This window comes from Cygnus atratus, chromosome 6 (assembly GCF_013377495.2).
Source record: "Cygnus atratus isolate AKBS03 ecotype Queensland, Australia chromosome 6, CAtr_DNAZoo_HiC_assembly, whole genome shotgun sequence".
NCBI lineage: Eukaryota > Metazoa > Chordata > Aves > Anseriformes > Anatidae > Cygnus > Cygnus atratus.
The window spans coordinates 26532070-26555426 of NC_066367.1; the positions used below are offsets into that span (position 1 = coordinate 26532070).

The 23357-nt window shown below is 45.8% G+C and overlaps 1 protein-coding gene across 2 annotated transcripts in view; it reads right to left on the reverse strand.

The window, feature by feature from the left end:
• GLI2 (GLI family zinc finger 2) overlaps positions 1–16506 on the reverse strand; it is a 136346-nt gene extending 119840 nt beyond the window's left edge. For both annotated transcript variants that reach the window (XM_035569798.2, XM_035569789.2), the window contains exon 1: positions 16374–16506. In XM_035569798.2, the coding sequence (XP_035425691.1) occupies positions 16374–16506 (133 nt within the window). The remainder of the gene's footprint in view (positions 1–16373) is intronic.
• Between the last annotated feature and the right edge of the window lie 6851 nt (positions 16507–23357).

Consider the following 23357-nt stretch of genomic DNA (forward strand, 5'->3'; position numbering starts at 1 on the left):
ACTGAAACCCTTTGAACTGGCTGCTCAAATAATATTTCTCTTAAATCACACAGCGGTGTGTTTGGGCTACCTTTGTCTATTTCTCCTGGACACAGGAACTGACCTTGACTCCTGGGTGGACCCTGGAAATCTTGGAGCGCCACTGATGCCACCGCCTTGCCAGGGCTTGGCTCAGGCTCGCACCGCAGAGCTGTGCTACCGAGGTCCCAACCCTCTCATTGCAAGCCATCCTCCCTTGGAGCTTCCAGCAGCCACAGCACAGCTGGGTTTTGAAGACTCTCCATAAAAAAGACCAGCCCTCATGTGGTCCCTCTTGGGTATGGGAGTAGGGAGGAAAGGAGGCTTTAAGATGAGGAAACACTGAGACCAGGGAATCTGTTCTCCTTGCAACACATTTCACCAACTTTTATTAATTGCTCCTTGTGATAAGTTCAATAGTTTGTGCAGGGCAGACATCCAATATCATCTGAAGACATCTATACCTGCTCACATAGTGGCTTATCCCAGTATATGTTCAACTCTACTGCTAAATTCAGGCAGGGACCAAAGCTCAGGTGGACACCCAGGTTTAGCTTGCAGCTGGCAACAGCTCATCAACTTCCCGCAGTGGTGTAAGAGCCCGGCAAGTGCAAAGCATTTTCTCTCCTTTAATTCTCCAGGATTAAAATAAATCAAAGAGAGGACATTATCCACTTTATTTGCCTGCTTCTGCAAGCATGTTCATGTGCTATTTCACTACAGAAACCACTGGGCAACGTTGATTTACCGGCCAGTCTCAGAAAGGCAGTGGTTCTCCACCCTGCTCTCCCATCCCCCAGTTTATTGTCGAGATCTTGGAACATCAAGTACAGAGTGTGAAGTAATTTAATGGCGGGGGGACTTTTCACCCTCCTTCTCTATCCCAATATGACTAAATTTATTGATTTTGGATTGCTGTAAATTATAATGTAATTATCCTGCTGCACAAGCAGCTTCCCATTCCAGAAATTAAAAAGCAATTCAGGTAAATGATCTTTAGCTATCGTGGTGCATCCCTGCAGAACTCATTAAGTTGGGGGATTAGATGGCACACCAAAACTCTTACAGGGAGGATGACATTGAAAACTACCGTGCCTGAAAATAAAGAACTTCCTCAGGAAGACAACAGGGGCAAAGCTCCTGGTGTGGCTTTTTTTTTTTTTCTTTTTCTTTCCTGACAACTTTGAAATGCTATCGATTTGTACCTCTCCTAGGGTTTCTAATACTTGCTTATTGACCCTTTTTAAAAATAAACACCCTTCCTTTGAGACGGGAATGCTGTTAAGTGGGAAAATTTAAGAAATGGACATCTTCACACCACCACCCATGGAACCTGTTATTTGATCCCGTCGGATCTCAGGTGGAAAAACAGCTCACGCACATTGAAGTCTACATGTACTGTCTGAGCAGGAAGCTGCCAAGTGGCACTGAAGAAAGCTCATCCCATATTTCTAGCTAGTAAAGGTTACGCTTGCAGCTTTCCCTAAAGAAAGAGCTACCTAGTGGGATCTCTAAAAGATCAATAGCTGATTGTAGTCACAGAAGGTATTGCTACACATGCCTTTTGCCAGCAAAACTGTTCCCAACCCTTCTGTCTCACCCAAAGGTGAAGTTTTGCCTCCGTAAAGTTTCCTGCTCCCAGTTCAATCAGTTACAGCATTTCCCACTTGCTGCCTGATGCTGCTGTGATGCTGCAAAACAGCCATCAGCAGCCTTCACACCGAAGGCAGCTACAGTCGGTGGCAGATGAAAGGATATGTGCGCTTGTAGTTTGCACATCATTAAGTTCGTAAAATGCTTTGAGGATGAAATGTGCTACATAAATATAACAGGTTATTAAATATCTTGGTGCCGTTTCCTTCATCGGACTCTGCAGTGGTCGTCGCTGGCTTGTGCCTAAACCTGCTACTGCTATTAAAAAAAAGCTTTCTGGCTTTTGGCTTCCCAAGGGATTTGATCCTTGCCCCCAGCCGATGAGCCTTTCACACCTTCTCGCTGGCCCTGCACAGCTGCTGTGCAGACGCAGGACACGGGGGTCCCGCTGGCTTCGGGCTGCACGCGTACAGCCGCTCCCCTCATTTCCTGCACAAGCGGCAGCCACAGGACTTGAAAGCCCCCACTTTGCTCCCACCACTCTTCCTTAACGTGGCCCTTAATTAACACCGAAGGCAGCTACCATTTTTGAGTAGGGCAGTGCAGAGCCCCAGGATATCAGCCAAATACCGCAGAGATTTATAAACTTGTCAGCATGGCCAGGCTCCCCAGAAAAGAAGCCAAAACCTTAAGTTTAAAATCTCCTACACTTCCATAAATTTCAACTTTATCTGCAAGCTCTTCTCATTATGAAAGTTTGCTAGGTCTGTTATTTTAATTCTAGTAAGTACCATGTCCTAATTTGGACATTTTTCCAGCATTCAGCTGAATTCTGGAGATATATGACATACCCCGGTAGTCTTTTCTCCTGTTAAAAACAATCTCATCCAAACCCAAATCATAATATCTGGTCTCTATTTACACCAGCACAGGCTCCTCTCCCCCAGCCTGCCGCCCCCGCGAGCAAGCAGCGATTGCACAACACGCCGTGGCAGGAGCACGGGACATCACATCTCCCTTCTTTTTTGGGATGCATGCATACTTTTCGAATTTCCTAAAAGGAGAGATTATTTGGTTTTGGCCGAGCATCTGAAACCGCTTGCAGGCCACACAGAAGTTACCGAGTAAGCAGACGACATCCTCCTCTAAAATCCTTACGGACACAAACAGATTTTGAAAACATGTACTTCAACCACCTCAGCAAATCGTTTCCCCGGCGCGTTGGTGCCGTGGGCCCAGCGCCTGCCCTGCTCCCTCCTCCTCGCCCCCGCTCGCTGCGTACAGCGAGGAGGACGTTAGCGCTGGAATGAACCCTCTCCAGTCCTTTTATATAGATTTAGACCGTATAATTTGATCGCGACCACAGGCAGTTTTATTGCCCTGATTTATACGGAGCCTTGCAGGGGTCCTTTCTTCCGTAAGAAAGTGAGATTCCTAGAAGCCCTCTCCCCGCTCCAGGCCTGAGGACAAGCTGTGGGATCCCCAGGGCTTCCCACACAGGCCACAGCAGGCCTGGATGCCGCCTCCCTCTCCCCTCACCACAGTGTCCGGGGGGTATGCACGCCTTGCAGGAGGCGGCTGAAGCACTCCTCAAGTGGCCCTCTCCACGTTGTAGCACTTGGGTCGTCCTGCCTGAGAGGGGACCATCATGTGAAGCCCAGGGCAAAGCACGTCACTCCGTACCTACCACGGTGACACCCCAGTGACAACCCCAGCACCTCTCTCTCCCTCGCCCACTGACCCTCTCGATACTCTCCACATTGCCAAGGAGGTTGGCAGATGGTTTCTCTGACCAAGCCATTACATTTCTGACCCAGGTAGGAAGGGATGAAAATCCAAACAGCTTTGCCACAGAGAATAGGTAGATGTGGCTGTGGGGCCAGGTGTGTTGCTACCAACCATCTGCGTTCCCAGGGCACGTTAAGCCTGGGATCTGTGTTAGTATTCTCCGCCAGGCATCTGGCAGATATTAAATACCAGCCTCCCTAGAGAACTTGTTACCTCCTCATGCTTGACTGGGTGAACATAAGCAAGAGCCATGCTTGTATCTGCTACCTGAAGAGGCTAGATGAAGCCTATCTGAAACTTGCCAAGACCTTGTATCTGTCATTACCATACCAATTTCCTGAATGGAAATCCTGCCTGTCTTTCACTTAATCTGTCCTCTACCTCACTATGTGACCAGAACATGCTGTACCAACTACAAAGACAGGCCAGTATGTGACTCAGAAATGTGATTTCTACAAGTTACCTAGAGGACTACTGCTTCAAAGAGCATCAGGTTTTGGAATAACAGTGTCAACAACCACTGATAGTCCTGACCTGTCACTGACATGCGGTGAGCTACTTTCGCACTGGGCCATGGACTTAGAGAACAGCTTCATCAAAAGTCCAGTTGTCTCAGCGTAGTAGCCTCATCATCACAACTAACATGGATGTTCTTCTTGCTTCTCTACCTTTTGTAGCCTTCTGCACCCAGCCAGCTCCTGTCAAGTTTCTATGAGCTTGTAATTCTTCCACTCCAGTATTTTCATGACTTCTCCCTTTGCTGCCAAGTTCTGCTCATGAAGATCCCACAAAATGGTGTCTTTTGGCAGAAACCCTGCTGTTACAGTTTTGTTCCTTATACCTCTGGCCAAAGGCTGGTCAAAAGCCTTCCCATCCCTCACACAGCTCAGCCATCCTCCTGCACCTCTGGTCTAGGCTATGTCTGCTGCTACATTAATCATCTTATCTAAGTAAATTCTTTTGACCATAATCCACCACAGTTTCCATAATGGACTTTAAACCTCTCTCCACTGCTCTGAGACTGCTGGGACCTTGTGGCTTACCCCATCTTGTAACAGTTCCGCAGAATTTTGAAGCAGTAATCATGTCCTCCCTAGTTATAAGTCCACAGAGCACTGATCAAATGCTGCTGACACCAACTTTTGCCTCATTAAGGAGTATGATAATTGTCTGGAAAAAGTATTTCAGAACTACCTGCAGAACTTCTACCAGAAGATTCACAAGTGGCATGGCCACCTCTGTGTATGACAAACTACTTGGCTCTTCTGTGAGCCACCACTTCATGTACACATCTGCACCCTTCGTATCTGATGAGACACTGTCCCTCCTTCCTGGTATCCACACGCACAGCATTCATGGCCAGTTCCCTGTGCCAGCTGGCTGCCATAGCCTTCAAATTCCCACTGTCTAAGCACGGTTTGGGCCACTAGCCCCGTGCCTCACAAAACACAGGGTTAAGTGAACCAAATTCAGGAGGACATTTCTATTCTGCCCTTAGGACTTAACTACTGGAGGGTTTTGAAGTTGGAACAGAATAGTTTTTCACTTGGGTCACAGAAAGGGAGAATAAACTAAAACCATCTTTATAAGAGACACTGCAGATACTGGCAGTGAGGAAAGGCCCTTTGGGCTGATACTTAGAGAAAGCTCATTTCTATCCCTGCTCAAGTGCTACAGAGGTTAAAGACCTGCTACAACCTGCCATAAAAGGCAAAAAACCACATTAATAGGAAATGTGTTCCCCTCCCCCCTTCCAAATGTATTTTTTATGAGTAAACATTTCTGTATTAAGACTTACTGTCTTCAAAGATCCCTTTTATGTCCCAAAGGTAACCATTTAAGTGATCTTATAACAGCCGTTACTTATCTTTACAATGGGCAATGCACATGAACTCAGTGTCTGAGACTTTCATTTTGCTATATATTTTTTAGTAACGACACATAAATCTGTCCTGTTTCAAGTGTCAGTGACTCTATATGGCCAAAAGATAGCCTTGGATCTTATTTCAGCTGCTAATACATTGCTTGAGTGGAATTAAAATTGAAAGAGGCACAGAGGTGTGCAAAGCTCCCTTTTTCCCTCCCAACCCTTTAAGCTTGCTCACAGAAGTGCAACATGCACAGAACTCAGGAAAAGAGATGCAAATGTTTCATGTTTTTGTTGTTGTTGTTGTTTGGTTTTTTTACATTTTCAGCCAGCTCATATCTATTTTAAGAGTCACTGCTCCAGCATTTGAAATACAGGACCTTGGATGTTTTAAGGCTATCTTTGTAACAGCATGCAAAGGTTCCTCAGGAGTTTTCCAAATGGGAAAAATTGCACCAGATCAAACAATAGCATTGCTGGCTCCTCTGCAGCTGATTACAGTACTAGTGTGCATGTGCACAGCAGGCTAACAGGAAAGAAAGCTGAAACTCAGCTTTTCTCTGAAACTGTCATCCCAAGTCAGTGATTTTCTTCTTCCATCACCTGGTCCCCAGAACGACACCTTTCCTAAGAGTCTAGCAACAAAGGACTTAGATAAAACAACTATATATTGCTTGGGTCAGGGTGAAATCCTAAAGCTCTGTATGGTTTCTGTAAATTCATCTAGGTCCATCCAAAACCCTGTTCAAGTTCTTGAACCTCAGCAAACTATTTGATAAAGTTCACCCCTAGATTATGCACGTAGAAAACTCTGCTAAACTGGCAAAAAAACACTTTCTTGTTGCCATGTAAGAGATTTACGCAACTATAACATCGTGTTCTCCAACTAAGTTTGCCAGAAGAGATTGCCTGAAAATCTTTCTTACTCCAGAGCACAGTGTAACCCCCTAGAAAACGCTCAGTCTCTACGTATCCACAAACAGTCTCTCCACTACAGACATTGAAAATGTCTTCTCTATAACAACTTAACCTCATCTTCCCTAACCCTGCAAATCTGTTTTATTGGGCCGCTTTGACAACAGCAGGTTGACACTTCAGAAATATGAACAAGGTCACCCTTGTAACGCAGCGCTCAGGGGCAGCAGCACCCACTTCATGCGGTGGGGAGGGGGGGAATGGCAGCCTCCATGCATTCTGACCTGTTAAGTGCTTCAGTATGACCAGTGCAATAAACATGCTAACCAGATGCTGATTGATGGGCCTCGAGGCCCAAAGAACAACGCAAGTTCATTATATAAACAGGGGAGTGAAGGGAAGTCAAACAGCTTTCCCAAAATCATGAAGGAAGTTTGGGGCTGGATCAGGAACTGAAACTAATTTTCCCCAGGCTCAGTTCTGTGCCTTCACCGTAGGGAGCCACCAAAAAATTGGGTACCTTCACACAAGCAGCCTCTGGGAGTCGGGTCAGCTTCCCACAACACATAATAATTCCTCTCATTAAAATCAGACGTGCAAACCAATGCCTGAATTCCTCACCTTTGTGTTTCCCTTTTTTTCCTTTAAAGTGTGGCTATAAATGCCTCACAAAGAACATCACCAGCTCTACCTGCAAACTGGTAGGAACAAGGTTTAGCTTAGCCTCAACCTAACAAAAAGGCACTTCCACTCATTCACACAGGACACCAGTATCACCCCAGCGAGCATGCAGAAGTGGCAGCTGCTTGGTTCTCCTGTCGCAGCTGGCCCTCCCCACAAACAGTGGCCATAAACCAAGGAGAGTCCAGGATAGAAAAACAGGTCAGATAAAGATGACAAAAAAATTAACTTGGGGAAAATTAAAATGTTTCCCAAAACTTTGGATCTAGCCCTTACCACTCTCTGCAGTGTCAGAGCATCTCATTAGGTGCAGACATATCTCTGTGCTGGTTTAAACAACCAAACTATAGTGGAAGCAGCGCGCATGAAGCCAAGGCTTATGGGCAGATATCTCCTCTATTGGATGCTTTTCAGGAATACTCAGACACTAAGCTTTTACATCAATACAACTGAAGTTATTAAAACATCAATTTTAACTGGTTACTTAGGGATGCATCTGCTGCAAGCTGTGATTTTTTTGAAAATCTGTCACAGTCAGGAGCTGATCCACACAAGAAAAAAGAGGACAGCTTTCTGGCCCAAACAGTACCATTCAATCCCCACAAATGTTACTGTATTTTAAAGATCAGATATTAATGACAGTAAACATAAATATTTTGCTTGCAGTACTCCTGTTCTTATTTACATTTCACTTGCAATTGGAAGCATTTCCACTGGAATACATTCCTAGAAGTAGCTGGAATTCCAGAAGATAGAAAGAAGTATAAAAAGAAGGAGAAAAGCCCTATAGAACTCTAACAGACTGTAGAAAATGTAGAATTGATTTCAGACAAGTTTGTGTGAAATCTTTTTCATTTGTGTTCAAGTGGGATCACACACAGTGAATTTTTTTTATTTTCATTTTGGACTCAGTCAACCAAAGTACCCAAGCCATAGCTCATTTCTTTCCACCAGAGTATGCCTGATCTCAACCCAACATCACTACAGGAGTCACAGAACACCCAGTGCAGGTTGATTTGAAACACGTGCAAACTCACAAGCTTAATATAATCCTAGACCAGTTAGTATGAAATGACTATATCTACTTAATTCCTCTATGGTAGAGCTAAACTTATGATCTTGGCTTGAGGTCTACTCTCTGGCATTACTGTTAAGGTCAGAGAACTCACCCTGCCAAAACAGCCTGCACAGAATTCCTGGGATCTTGATTTATTTCAGAATTTAAGGATTCTGCTGTTTCTGTGCCACTTGGTTCTGGAAAAATATTATTCATTATAGTCCCCTAATTATAAGCCTTCTTTCAAAAAAAAAAGTTTTAAATTAGTAACAAGCAATTATTGCTTCTGAACACTTTCATAGCCTTCTACAATGTAAAGAAATGGTATTGACTTCTGCAAGAGGATGTTCTCAAAGGCACTATATGATGCATAGACAGCTTATGTTCAACTCCCTTTTGGGGAAAGAAACAACTCCATTTGGCAGACAGACATGAGAATATGAGTCATTTAACCACAATTATGTGGTGTATCAGTGAGACAGGAAGGACTTGCTAGTGGATATGGTGACCCAAGGGACCTGGACTTAAGTCCTCTCCACCACCATGGATGTCACACGTACACCACCTATGAACTTCCGAAGTCGCAGAGATGACTGCTTCTTAATTTGTCTCTAAAACCATGAAACCCCTTAGAGCCACCTTGGCCTTGGAAAATTCTTCCCTGCCTCTCTGTTCCCTGTCTGCAGAATGGCAGCAATGATTTCTCCCTGTCATAGCGGGATGTTCATACACAAGAGGCTGAAGGCAGTATCGAGGCTGACAAAGGTAAGAGAAGAGTTCACAGAACCTGAGCTCCCAGACAGCATAGTTCATGTTCTCTTATTAAAAAAACAAAACAACAACAAAAAAAACACGGCGCAGAGGAACGTGGAGAAATGGTGTGCTCTGCACCACGCTCACCAGCACACGAAGCCATGAAAACAGACTGCCTGTTTTCATTGGCTGCAGTTTAAGGAGGAGACAAGAAATACCAAGTCCTCCTTTCACTCCGAGGTGTGTGGCTGTCTTCTCAAGGCCACGCAGAAATTCTTTAGAAAGTGCCGGGAATACAAGCCCCGTTTCTTGGTACTGGTATTGGATACACAGCATTTCTAGGAACATTTTTCTCTGCCATTCGTCTGACCTCAGGAGCAGTCCCACTGCTCCACAGAGGCAGCCGTGGAACACTCTGCCAAACCCTATCAATTATTTAGCGTCAAAAGGAAGACTTAATCTGTGTGATAAAAGAATGGATTTTATCTAAGGCTTGTTCTCCTTAAAGTGATTTACACAACTGGACTCTCTAGTTGCTTCCCTTAGCATAATTATTTACTTCTGCATTAATAGCCTTCCTCCACTTGGGTTATTTTTAGGAGCCTTTTGTAGCCTTTAGAATTTACTGGTTTTTCCTTGGCTGCTTAGTAGGGATTTTAAATTGCCCATCCCTCTGAACAGGCAGGTGAAACACTAGTCTTGTCAGTGCTGGTGTGAAGCCGCAGCAGGTCTGGGAAAGCTGCTCCCCCAGCTCGGAGGATACCTGGGGGCTGAGTTTGACTCCGACTTGAGAAGCCTTGGGGTGAGATTTCAGTTCAGAGCTGGCAGCCAGGGCTCTCAGCCTGCTCATCTGGCTGCGGGCTGATGAATGTGAATGATGACCTTTAAAACATTAATCTCCTTCCACCTTGGTTCCTGGTTTTAATGCCACTCTGCACAATTTTGGCCAAGTCACAAAGACTTGAATTTGCCCCACCTAACATTAGCTACCTTAAATCAGGCATGAAGTCCTTCAGGGAAAAAAGCACCCATCTCCACAATGTGATTTACGCCCACCCTACTGCAAAGGGACACCTAAATGCAAACTAAACACCTAAAATTTATCCAGCCACCCTCAGACAAAACAATTCCCATTCCCAGTCCCCCATGATTGTGGCAGGTTCAAATGCCATGGTTAATGGATGGTGTTGGGAGAATTAATTTACAAAACCTGTGCAAATTCTCAGGTAAAAAGCTGACACAGAGGCTAAAAATACAAACTATGGCAATACACTGGCAGCACAGAAGAGACAGTCCAGGAAGGCATCACCATAAATATAATCCATTATCACCACCGATTTTCTTACTTGACTGAATATGAGCAATCTACAAATAGGTAAGTTTAGCATTGGTTAAAAAGGTTATATTTAGGTGCCCTCTGAGTGGCACTTTACTGAAGTCTAAACTGTATTCATGGGAAAGGAGATACATCAGCACTTGCCAGAATAAGCTTTTGAAGCTTACAAAGTAACAGAAAAGCAGAAGCTATTATTATGATGACTACTGTTAATGATGATGATAATAGACTCAAAAAATACAAAGGTCTTTCAGGTGGTACTTAGTGGTAGGGATCACCAGTGCCAGAACCAGCCTGTGAAGAATACCTTTTTCTATTTTAAACCCATAAAAGCTTTTGGAGGTGGTGTGCAATCCTGCAACGTGGTTAGGGGCAAGATTAAATTGCTCTGTCTTCAAAGTACTTTGGCATCTGTAATGGGCTGAAACAGTAGGAATCTCTGGTATGACAGTTTGGGGGAGCTGCATACAATCGATAAATGCTGGCTGATATTATGAAATTACTATATCATCAAGTGCTTGGGTGATATGACACAAGCATCTTCTGTGAGGGCTATGTGATGTGAACCACAAAGCCTGCAAACATTAATGGTTATCCACTCTGAGGCTGACAGGGCTGGCTACCACACAGAGAAACCCTGCGCAGGGGCTCAGAAAAAGGGTTTCCCCCATGAGGAAAAACAAACAAACAAAAAAAACCCACCACCTCAACAACAAGTGGCCAAGTAGCGGGACTCCAATCACCTGATGAAGTGAAGGGTTGCCCAACAAAGAATGTTGCTGACTGAAACCCAGAGTTGAAAGCCCTGGATGAGGGAGAGAGATCAGGCAGAAGATGTGGTTTTGTGGCACAGTTTATGGCAATTATTAAAATTCTGTCACATGTAGCTGAAATAATCAACCACCTCCTCCCACAGTGCTCTCCACGATGCCTGTACAACACATATTGTTATTTGAACATAAAAAAGGTGCATCATGGGTTTCCACTTCATCCACCTCTGCGTGGATTCATCTGAACTACCCCAAAGAGCAGGTTTCAAGCGACCAACATAATACAAAGCTTCCAGCTAGCCACAGCCCTTGATATCCTGTGACTGAGGGACAGAATCAGCCTTGCATGAGTGCGAGCATCTCTGGCTTCCCAGAGGGAAACCAGTGGGTACACAGGAGAGACCCGTAGACAATCTGGTCAGCTGGGGGGCCTATGGTGACAAAGAAGCCCACTTTAAGACCCGATGGAATCACATTTAAGACTGACAGAAGCGTTCAGGGAAGAAATACAATTTTTGATTGCTAGCACTCTTACACCAGTGTTGCGCTTAAGCCCTACCCAAGGTGGGGGGCCACTGAGCTACATGCAGAAGATGCTTAATAGAGACAGTGGCTGGCAGGAGAATTTTGCAATCTAAATTACAGGACTTTCCCATCATTCTGTTTTGACCACTTGCTCCCTTCCCTCCTGCAGCCAACCCAGACATTTTTAAGTTGTATACAGCAAAGCAATACAGGGCAGGGGAGCTAAGAATGTGCTTGCACTGGTTATATCCCTTTTTCTGGAAAATGTGAACGACCAAAGGAAAAACGTACTCTTGAGAAGATCCCTGCCCCTCCAGGGTGGATGGAGGAGATGACTTCATAGGGGCTGTTCTCCTAATTTGTCTGAGTCTCAGGCCACATGAACTATATATTTTTCAGTGCAGTGAGGTCTGCTGGGATGCTGGCATTTCCTCCTCCTCATTTACATGGTCTTCCCATAATACAGCGCTGAGACAAGCTGAACTGCACAAGGACGCCCTGCCAACACCACTTGGGGCTTGCTTACAGAAGACCTCTGGAGAGCGATGGGAGGTGCTCCCTGCCCTTCTTCTCTGCCTATGAAAGGGCTGAGTGTGCTACTTCTGCAGCACTGAGCATTCCCGCCAGCCCATAAATCAAGTGACCAAACTCCATCCCAATCTCTGATCCACTGCAGAAAAGCCCAATGCTCTGCCCTTACAGCACACGCGGGGCAAAGAGCTGTATTTCATCAAGCGAATCCTTAATATCAGGGGAGAGTCGTTACCTCCTGGAAGAAAGCATAGCCAGAGTCTTACTGGTTCTGAAGCTTGGTTTCCCCATGTTTACACCAAATGACTTGTTGAACTTCATTATATACAAAGTATTTCCATAGATCAGAGGCAGGGAGACCTGTGCAGCTAACATAAAATAAATTACCACCCTGTGATAAATGGTTCTATTAGCAATCCAGATTGTTAAACTCAGATACAACAGGATGAAGGGAGCACTGCCCCATTCATTCTCCCTGCGGCAGATACTGAGTTGTAAATAGGTTATTTTGTGTGTAAATAACACATTAAAACTCAGCATTAGCTGTGTCTTTTGATAGAGAGGAAATTGTTCCAAATAAATAATCTCGGACAGGAATGTAAAATAAGCCAGATTTAATAGTGCATGCCTGCTGCAGCCGTGTTAAACATGACTAAAATGATAAACCCCAGAATATACTAATAGTAAACTATGCTCTGACATCAAAGTAATGAGGCTGTATTTCTAGCCAGCTTTAGAAATGCTAAAATTAGTCTTGACAGAGCCAGACATCAGAAAAATGTTTCAAACATAAACACCATCAATTTGGGAACTTGGTGTTTGTGTCATGCTGAGGGTGGGGTGGAGAGGAAAAGGTGCATTCTGGGTCTTGTTAAAGTCAGGCAGTTAGCATTTAGGAGAATTTTTATTTAATTTTTATTACAAGATGAGAAACCCATCTTCCTAAGTATCTCTGCCTTTGAAAGAGTGGCTCATTTAAATTTCTTCTGCAGCCACACGCCTGGGCTTCCTCGTGCATGCTCATGCAGAGGCTACTGCAGTACTAACCTGTAGGACCCAACCTGGTCTCACTCACATGCTGCTCTGCTCCAAAACCTTTTTCCTCTTTGAAGCAATTCACACTTTTGCACCCAGGAAATGGGTTTTCTAAACATGAAGTTGCCCTTCCAGAACTGGAGGCACCAGAAGTGGGAGGGTCTTTTATAGATTTGACTATCTATAGCTCCTAAATGCTATCATTACACCAGCTTCCATCTCTGTCACACATATACACATGCATCTATTGAAAAAGAAAAGAGGAGCTTTCTTTGACTCCTTGGCCAGCATGATTTATGGAAAATTAGGAGAGACTTCCTTGATGTCCTTTCTGTAAGGCTAGTTTCAGAACATCTGATCAATGAGTTACTATAAAAAAAAAAGTCAGAGAAGATCTCTAAAACAGCAGTTTTAGGACACTAAAAATACAAGACACATTGTTAACACAAAAGGACTCTTTCCCACTGACAGCATCAACAATGCTGATCTCTTTTCCTAGAGCTATAACTTAATTTGTTCAAGGCTGCAAACATTTGGGACAAAAATCCAAAGCAAGAGAACTAGCAATTGTGACTGGACATATTATTACATTACAATAATATAGTTTAAATAATAATATAATAAAAAAGCTATTCTTCAATTATTTAAGTAATACTCAAGTTTAGTGCTTCAATTACCTTAATTGTAAAGAAACCCTTATGAATCTATTCATTTCTACAAGGGAAAAAGAAAACCCTGTGATCAGAGAAACACGCTATGTTGGCACTCCATCTGTGTGACTCAGTAGAATAAAGGAGAAATGTGTTGCAAATTACGTCTGCTTGGCTCCGGAGAGCAGCTTGGTGATCTGCAGCATGAGCTGAGCTTTGCTGCCACTTTCTCACATGCTAGTACAAAGAGTAAAACCTCTACAATAAATAAAATCAAGAGTTCGCGTTGGATGAGAATAAAGACATGTGCGTATGGCCCCAAAGCAGGGTGGGGAGCTTGGCGGCCCTCCCTTTAAAGCCTGTCTGCTGCTGTTCCCTTCTTGAGCTGAGCAACGTAATTAATCTCTATGCCTCGTTTGCTTTCTTCTGTAAGAATATGAGCATAAATATGTATATTCCTGGCCTGTTATGAGTAATTACACTAGTTTAGTGAAGCAAATGTTATATTAGTATGAATACTATGTAACTACAACCTTGCCACACTACCCAGCCTTTTTATTATCTGCTACATCACACCTTGCAGTTAACTGATGTTAGAAGAAGATTTTGTATTAATTTCTCTACTTACAAGCACACGCGCAGCACTGCGCCCTCACAGGAGCAAGTATTGCTTCTGGCCAGAGTTCAGAGAAGAGCCCTGAACCACAACACCGCTTGCATTACCTGCAGAGCCCCGGCGCCTGTAGCCCATCACCAGCTCCTTCACTGCTGGCCATTTCAGGTCATTTATTAGCACTTCTCTTCCCAGCATGATACAGATTTCGCTCTTTACATCTCATTACACAATGCTTTCATCATGCTTCTCCTGACATCTTCAAACAATCCTCTGCTCACTTCTCCACTTCCTCTTAATAAAAGTGGAAATATTGAGCCCGTAAATCATTCTTTCCAAAGGCGAGAGCGCACTGCTAACGCGACATATAAAGCTGGACGCATAAAAGCCAGCCCAGACCCTGGGGGTACCAAAAGGGCCCACGGACACCCCAGCTTGGGGGGACCCTGATTTCCGTTACATCTCTGGAAACACGGAGGCTGCTTCCTTGGTGGAGGCACTCCCAGGGTACGTGCCAGGTGGGGAGAAGGTGTTTATTAGCAACAGCATGTATGTGGGCTTTGAATTTTAGCACATGCTTGGACTTCATTGGCACCTATCAAACCTTTGAACCTGCCAGTCACTTAGATGATGCTGAGAGTGGGCTGCCTCTGGTTTCTACAGCGTCACTTCTTTAACAGGGATCAAAGTCTGCAGGGGGTGGCAAACTTCAGTGCGTCGACATTTCTGCCTTTCCCCTATTTCTACAGCCCAGCAAGCTCTACTTTCTGTCACTCTGCATAGTGCTCATGAGGAAGGTAGCTCAAAACCCACTCAATAGTATGAAATTGTGACTTTCCAACCAATTCTGTGCAAGATATTTTCTAGGTCTTTTTAAGAAAAACTTTCCCTTTGGCTATGAAAGTTTACCAAAGTCATGAACTAATCTGCTAGAATATATTCTAGCAGCTGCTTCCTTATTCTGTACATTGGAATCTTCCCAGGCCAAAATGAAAATGAGAACTGGGTAACCAAGGTGTTGAAAGAAGGGATAGATAAAGCAGATTTAAGCAATTTGGGCCAGGATCTATCTTCCCAGCTCTGCCAACAAAAAAACACAAACTCTCCAGACGAGCTGTGTAAGAGACAGAGGAGCCTGCAGAGGAACCGTCCGGCTCTCCAGTGTGGTGAGAAACCACCGAGCGGTGAAGGAAGGGGTGGAGAAGGGTTCATTTTGGGGTAGAATCTGGCTAGCAATATGTTATATTTTAAACAACAAAAAAGCTTTCTGCAAAGTTTACACAGCTGGGATGTCCCTTGTCACATCTGAGCTGTGCAGCCCCTTCTAAGTTTGTCTCCTCACACCCTGCCCAGAAGGGACGCCCTGTCCCAGGTCCCCAGTGAGAGCTGCGTGGTGCCTCCCTGGTGGGCACAGCCTCACCCACAGCTGGAGCCACCACAAAGGGCCCTGGCACCACCCTGGAGAACCACCAGCCCCATGCACGTGTATCAGTGAGGGATGCACTTTTTGGGGTGGTAAGTTGCCTGTTCCACATGGGCAGGTGGGAGGAGGGAGGAGGAGGGAACAATGTGCCTGCATGTCCCCCCCCACACCAATGTTACACCCACCAAAACTGATCCTGCTCCCATCCATGAAAGCATCCTGATGGACCAGCAGGACCACAACCTCACCGAAAACACTGATAGAAACAGGAGTCAAGATCTCAACTATTTCTGATGTAACAGCACAGACGGAATGGTCTTTATCTCTGTGAACCACCTTGGATGGACTATCCCAAATTCCTCCCCAACCACAAAATCCTAGCAGTGACAGCCGAAGACGACGCAGCCTGTTTAGCTCATTAGCAGGATCACAGCTGGCGCATGACACTGTCCCCGACCATGAAAACAGGGCCAGCCATGTTTTAACCCCTCCATGGAGGAGCGGCTGGCACCGTGCAGTGTTGGTCCACTGGAGGCCCGTGGCGATGTGCCGCCTCAGCTCTCTGATGGGCACATCTCACCTCCCGGCCTCTCCCCAGCCCTGGGCCAGTTCATGAGGACTGGCAGTGACTTGTCACGGTGCGGTGACGTTCAGACACCACGCGGTGACACAGCTTCCCACTCCTGTGACCTCCGACGGCCGAGAACCCCAATAAACTCAGTGTTCACAGGAGGACAGATGCCACTGCGCTTATTAAATTCTTACAGTCTAATGAAAAACACCCCTGCTGCTTTCAAAGTGTGGAAAACATAAAGTACCTCCTTGTGCCACTGCTGCTCCTGCAGCTGCTACAGGAGTGGGTTTCTTCCCCGTCTCTGTAAAGCCATTCCCCTCCAGAACCACACCTTTTCCTTCTTTTTTCCCAGCAGCAGTTGAAGCAGAAGTTTCCATCTTAGGCGTGCATCTTCCAGCTCAGAAACCCTACAAGACATAAAACAAAACCAGATTCTGGTCACTCACAATAACAGGCAAAATCAGCTCCACAAGCAAGCAGCCAGTGCTTCGGCAGAGCTCAAAAGTAAACTGTGAGCAGCAAAGATGTGCTGCGTTTCTGACTGCAGAGACGCAGCCAGTACAGCAATTACGAGGCAGAAAGGACACAGCCCTACAAAGGTGGCTTCAAGAAGCTGAAGGCCTAAAAGGATCAGGACCAAAACACTTTTTAGCCTCTCTTAGACTTGGGCTGTGTAACAAAGCAGATGGGTCCAAAGGGCTTTGCAGGACTGAGAGACAGGTAAGATGCAGAAATTCAGTATGTATAAAACTGATTTCTCCATCCTGTACATGACCTAGCCCACCATAAAAAAAAAAAAAAAAAAAAAGTCAGCCAAAAACTTTCCAGTACTGGTAACAGATAAAAGCACATTTTAGTTGTTTTTGTTTGTTTATTTTCCCAGTTTGTGCTTGTTCTGTACGCTAGTGCTGACCCTGTGCCCTGCCCAGCCCTTTTCAGCGGTGAGTACGGGTAAGCCACAGCGGGTCTGTAGGAGGTGAGGAGCAGTGAGGATGAACATCAACCGATTCCCCTCCTCCCAAGGAAATTCTTCTCTCCAGACCAGTCATATGGGAAAATCCACTGCAGCTTTACCCCTGTTACAAATAGCAAAGCAAGTGCTGGTGAAAGCTCCACAAAACAGAAGATATCAAAGCACAAATTTTTTTTAAAAAGCTTATGGCTATGAGAAAACACAGCTCCCAATCTGTTGCTGGCTTCATCATTTGTTCTTTGTCACAAATTTACCTCGTCTCCCTAAAGAAAATATAATATATGCACACTGCAAATTTCACATGAAAATGGGGTTTCTATTAAACAAGCAGTCTGGCTTCATTTCTGACAGCAAACACTTCCATTTCCCCTATTTTAACTTGTTTTATTTCAAATGTCTCCAGGTGACTCCTGTTTTCACAGGACCCACAGTTACCTGGCACTCCCAGCCTCAGGCTGGTCCTGGGAAAACCCACGGCTAATTCCTCCTTCCCCTTCTATTTTTAATGTGGATCTACAATTTTTCAGATGCAAATTTTTCAGCTCCTGAGATACTCGGGAGCATTCTGGCTATTTTCCTTACACGAGTTAACTGGATCAGCCAAAAGATGCCTGGGAAACCACAGAGCTCTTTCTGTGTGCCGACAGCTTTCCTGCCATTGTATCAACTCAAACCTCCCTCCCTCCATCCTGGAGGACTGACCGACTCCTGAGCATCCCAGGTTAAAAAGTTAACACTCCTAAAAACTTCAAAACATGTAAAAATTCTAGGAACTCCTGATCTGTAACTTTTGCAGTTAGCTGTCTATGACCCCGGTGCAAGCACTTCATTTTGTGGTTGCTTTCTTTTTTTTTTTTTTTCCTTCCCCCCTGTCTGTTGTAGTGTTTTTCGGGCAGTTCTCGTCCTGTAACTTCAGGATGGACAAGCAGAAAGCCCAGCCCCTCTTCCCCACTGTGTGATGAGCTGCAGCGGCTGCTCGGCCTTACAGGACCAAGTGGGGCATCAGCACCGGTCCCTTAAAACACTTCCATCTCCCATAAATACACTGCCGTCCTTGCTGGCACCCTGGAGGGACCTGCGCGGGCTGGACACAACCCTCCAGCATCACTGCGGCTGCCCAGGCTCCGGCAGGATGGTGGCCACCAAACTCCTTGCCCCAGGAGCCTTCAGGCACAGCTCCTGGTAATGGCACCGCTGGGGGAAGCATCTGTGGTCCCAGTTTGTGGCTTTAAACAGCCCGGCTCGCATTGGAAAGGACGAGACCCTCAATTACAGGCTTCAGCAATGCTCCAGCAAACGCCGAGGTGGCCCCTGAGGTCCTGTCCCAGCGTGTGCAGGGCTCGGTGGCAAACACAGGACAGGTTCTTGGGGCCAGGGCGTTTAATCCAGAAATCAGGTTGGGTTACAGACCACGTATGAAAAAAGCACACTCAAACTGGAGGAGTATTTGACCTCGGTCTGACAGCCTGGGCTTCTGTTCGCTAAGCAAATAAACCTCGGAGGCTACGTGATGAGCCCCCCACCTGTTTCTCCTTAGTCCCTCCTTTCAAGGCTTGGCACCCGTGTTTGAAACCAGACGCTCGCCCTCGCACCCCCGGGGCTGCCCTGACCCTCGCGGGAGGTGTCCTCGGGGGGCCACGGGCTGCAAAACCCCACAGCCAGGGAGGGGACATGCTGGAAACAGAAATCGCTCGCCTGCGAAGCATGCAGATTAGAGCCACGTTTTCTTTTCCAGAGTGGTGCCTGACGTGAGATCTCTAAATCCCTGCCATAGACACCTCAGTAGGGACCCAGTTTTTCAGATGTGTCATTTACCCAACCAAAATCTGACAAGAGATCAGGCCCATATTAGAAAATCTCGCCTTTGTAGCTGTATGCTTTCCTTTCAAATGAGTTAGGAATTAAAAAAAATAAAATAAAAATTCAAGTGATTCAAATAAATGTTTGTATTAAACAGGTAAATCCTTCTCAAATACTGGATTAGGGAAAAAAATAAAAAAAGAATGCAACAACTCTAATCTTAGAGGATTTAGGATGATAAGTCTGTAATTATTTTTGCTGTGTAAAGGTGCTTGGGGAAGAGCTGGCTGGAGGCTCCAACTACGGGAGCTTTTCCCAAGGCAGCAGTGACCAAACGCGGCTCTCCTCCAACAGCCACCCACGTCCAGGAGGACACAAGCATCCTCCCAGCCGGATCCTGCCCTGCTCAGCACCTCCACCCACAGACCAGGAGCGAGGGAGCTCCAACACCGCTGCCACCTCCCACCTCCCGAGGCTCCACGGGTGACGGCTGAGACAGAGCGACCACCAACCCCCTGCATCAGCCGTGTGTGACCAGGACACGGCGATGGAGCTCTGGAGATTTAGGTCCCTGTCCCGGCTCTGCTACCATCCCCTCTGTGTCTCTGGGCAAAAAGCTTAACCTCTCTCACAGCTGGTTTCCACGGCCATAAAATAGGAAATAGCACTTTGCAAATATGGCAAAGTGCTTTGAGATCCTCGGAGGCACAAGGTTATGGAAGTATTTTTATTACCAGTACGAGAAGATATATTGATGGAGGCAGTCAATCCACACCATCCAGGAGCACTACATTCATTTTTTAAGCAATGCATAGTTTGCTTTCTGTTCAATGCTAAACTTTTTTTGCTGCTCTGTGCCACACAGAATTTATAAATTCAATGACAGATTAATCTTAGCAGCGAGCCATTTGGCATGAAAAAGGGTTTCACAGGGAGCTTGCTTTTTCCTGTAAAGAGCATGCATTTAGGAGTGACTATACAGAGAAAGACCCTGTGCACTTATTCAAGCACAAGTCCCTGCCCTCCATCATTACTCAGAATTAGAAACCCAAAATGGATTACTCAGATTGTTCCTAAGGTTTGTAGCTTTCTCTGCAGGAGGAGGGTTGGGTAATTGATTTTGACACTAATACCAGCACTATTCATATGCCCTGTAATATAATTCTGCAGCGACACTAAAAAGGCAGCCATCTGAGATCTGAACAAGGAAAGTGCTATATGATTTGCCCTAGACAACCCCAGCTATTTTAACAGCTGCGTTGTATATTAAAAGGGAGAAATCCCAATAGAATCAAAAACAACAAAGTCACATTTGCCTTTGAGGGAAAACAAGAAGCCATAAACTTTCCTAATAAAACAATCCCTCCTGCTAAGTGCTTGAGGAATGGTCAAAAGAGCTGTCCCAAAATGCCGGTGTCTTTTGGAGGGCATCAGCCTGAAAAGGACTGCCAGCAACCTCGGGAATGAACAGATACTCATCAGACATACCCCCTGCACACCCTTTTCTTGAAAAGACATTTTCTTCTTCAGGATTTCTCTTTCATCAGGAAACCCCCTTCTCCTCCCCTAGACAGAACAGAAAGCAGACATTTCCTCCAGCAGGCTGATCTGTCAAACACGAATCACCACTCTTGGCCATCCCTCCCTAAATATTCAGTACCAGCATTGGGGTGACCCTCACTGGCACCCACCGGAGGACAGGGTCGGGGTGTGCCTGCTGCTGACAGCAGCACCACGTCCACCACGGCACGGCCGGCTCCTAGTGTGGGCGATGGGAGCTGGGACAGCCCTCATGGGGTCCTGCCCAGGTTTGTCCTCACGCACCCACAGGTTCTGCCCCACTGCCCCCCACGCTGATGCAACGCAGCTTCTGGCAGCTTTCCCTGGCGTGCCGTGCCATTTTAGTTGGTACAAGCAAAGAGATGCTCCCGCCATCTCTTCTTTTGCAGTAGACAGTGTCATACAGCTAAAATCTCCTGGATACACGATCTGCTTATGAAATTCAACGTGAGCCAACTGTTTTGAACACTGGCTTAATACAGAGGCTGCTGTGATCCTTTTCAGTCTCCCAGGGTTTGAGGCAAATTATGTTCTCAGTTACACAGAAGTAGCAGCAGTTAACCCAGTGAAGTCATAGGCTCTACACCAGAGCAAAACTTGACCCCTCTGTTTTCTTTTATATCAGCAACAGCTTCACATTACTAAAGAAAGTTTTCTCTGTCCACATGCCGCTACTAAACATCGGGACTATCCAAACACACCGTCTGTTGCTGAAGGATCTACAAGTGTTTACAGAATATCAGTCTCAGGTAAAAACAGCATAAATATTACTGCAGAACTAACCACTTTTGGGGTCCTCCTGACACCAGGTTTCCAATCTTGACATTTATTAGGAATGGCCTCCTTGGGCCAATCTCAGGGGGTTGGTAACACATGGAAATTAGTGCTGTACGCTGGGGTGTGCACACGTAGAGCAATAGCTGCCTGCCTGGAGGACCCTGATGCCCCTTCCAAGCTTGAGAAAGCTTTGTGGGGAGTCCCAACCTCCTCCTGGGAGATGCTGTGGGGAGGGAGGACAGGAAGCAAAGATGACCCCACGCTGACGGCAGTGGTGTTACGAGGGCACAGAGCAGCTCAGGGCTTCTTCTCTCTTTCTACCTCCTTCCCCAGCTCCTACTTTTAGAGGGAACAATACTGGGATGCTGAAGGGAGAAAGGAGGGAGCTGTGCTGGCTTTCAGCAGAGGGGATAGAGGGACAAACAAGTTCTGCCCACCCTCCTCCAAACATAAAGCTAAAACTGGGCAGAAACCTGGGGGTTCATAAGGCTTCACCAAATGGTTCCAGCCCATGGCAAAAATACTATCACTCCAAAAAGTGGAAAAATAAAATAAAAGAGACAAAAAAAAACAACAAAAAACAAACATCAGGAGAGTTGGCAACACTGCAATAGTTATACAGGCTCTGGAATGTACAAAGACTGAAATCAGAGACTTAGCATCTCTTTTGAACTTCAAAAACAACAAGTCTCTTCAAATCACTCTGTTAATTGGCTTTAAATTAGAGTTCTAAGTTTAATGAACAAATCTTACGCATACGGCATGAAACGGATACGCTTCTAGATTAACTTCCTGATCAACACCATCTGCCTTTTCCATATGGCAACAACAAACCAAAAGCATGGGGAAGAAGCCTCTCTTGCCTTGCTGTGAGGGGTCAAAGTGCAGCCGGGACTGCCTGGTGCTTGGCAGCATTTCCCTGTAACACAATAACCTCAGAATATCACCTCCAATCAATTCCAGAACAGCCGGGGATATTCCAGGCACCAGCGGGCACAACTCTGCCCAGAGGGGTGGAAAAAAAAAAAAAAAGGAGGCAAAGTATGGAAAAATGCACAATGGGAAGGAAGCTTGAGAGAGAAAGGGATGTTTGCACGGACGACTGGTTGGATGTGGAAAGAGTAGGGGGTTCCTGAAGATGGAGAAGAGCATGGGAGACAGAGAAGCAGCGTGAATAAAGGGAAAGAATGATGACCTTAGAGACTAGATCAGATAAGACTTTACTGAAGAATAATGAGTGAATACTGAGAATATGAGTGACAGGCACGAAGCAGGCAAATCACGTGCAGAAAGACAGAAAAGAGTGGCATGGAAAAGAAGAAAGACTACGAACAGAGCTGGTACCATAGGAGATGAATACACATAGCCCTGCTGGGGCAGGGGAGGTCATGGCATGGTGTCTAGCATGGAAGGGAGGCATAACACAGAGGGGAGAGAGGCAGAAAATACTCAGATAACTTGCAAGGAAGCAAAACGAAGAAATACAAGAGTATCTTACGAAAGAAATATACCCTGCAAACAGCTCTGATGAATGCAGCCTTCCAGTGTGCTCTATCATCCTTAGGAGTTGGAGTAACTAGATGCAAGGGTATACTCACTGCCTCCTGTGGTGCCAGGCATATGATGGGAAACACTCTGAGATGCACCTGAGAAAGAGTCCCAACTGCTGCCCTCCTTGCACCGACCACAACGGCCTTCCACTTCTATCAGACAAGGCCAGTGGAGTTACCGGGGGTGGTCAGAAACTATCACCACCTGCAAGGTTTTTAGGAGTCTGGCTACCTCCTCCAGAGCTAGCATTCGCCAGCTGGATGCTCTTTGGAGGCTTTCCAGAAGGTACCAAACACCAAGTGGTCCCTGGGCAGCAAGGGTGCAAAGCAGGTGTCTGCACAACAGCACCCAGCGTCCTAATCCTGTGTGGGGCTGGCAGATGTGGCACAGGACCTACAGGAGCCTTGTGCTTTTCAGGAATGACAGCCAGAGGCCAGGTTATCCAGGGACGCTCCAGGGTGCCAGATGCGAACAGGCAGGCCACAGAATTAAAACATAAATGTTCTTTCCCTTTCTAAAGCCCATTTACTTTATGGGCTGTGGTTACTGGATAGGAGATGGCACTGA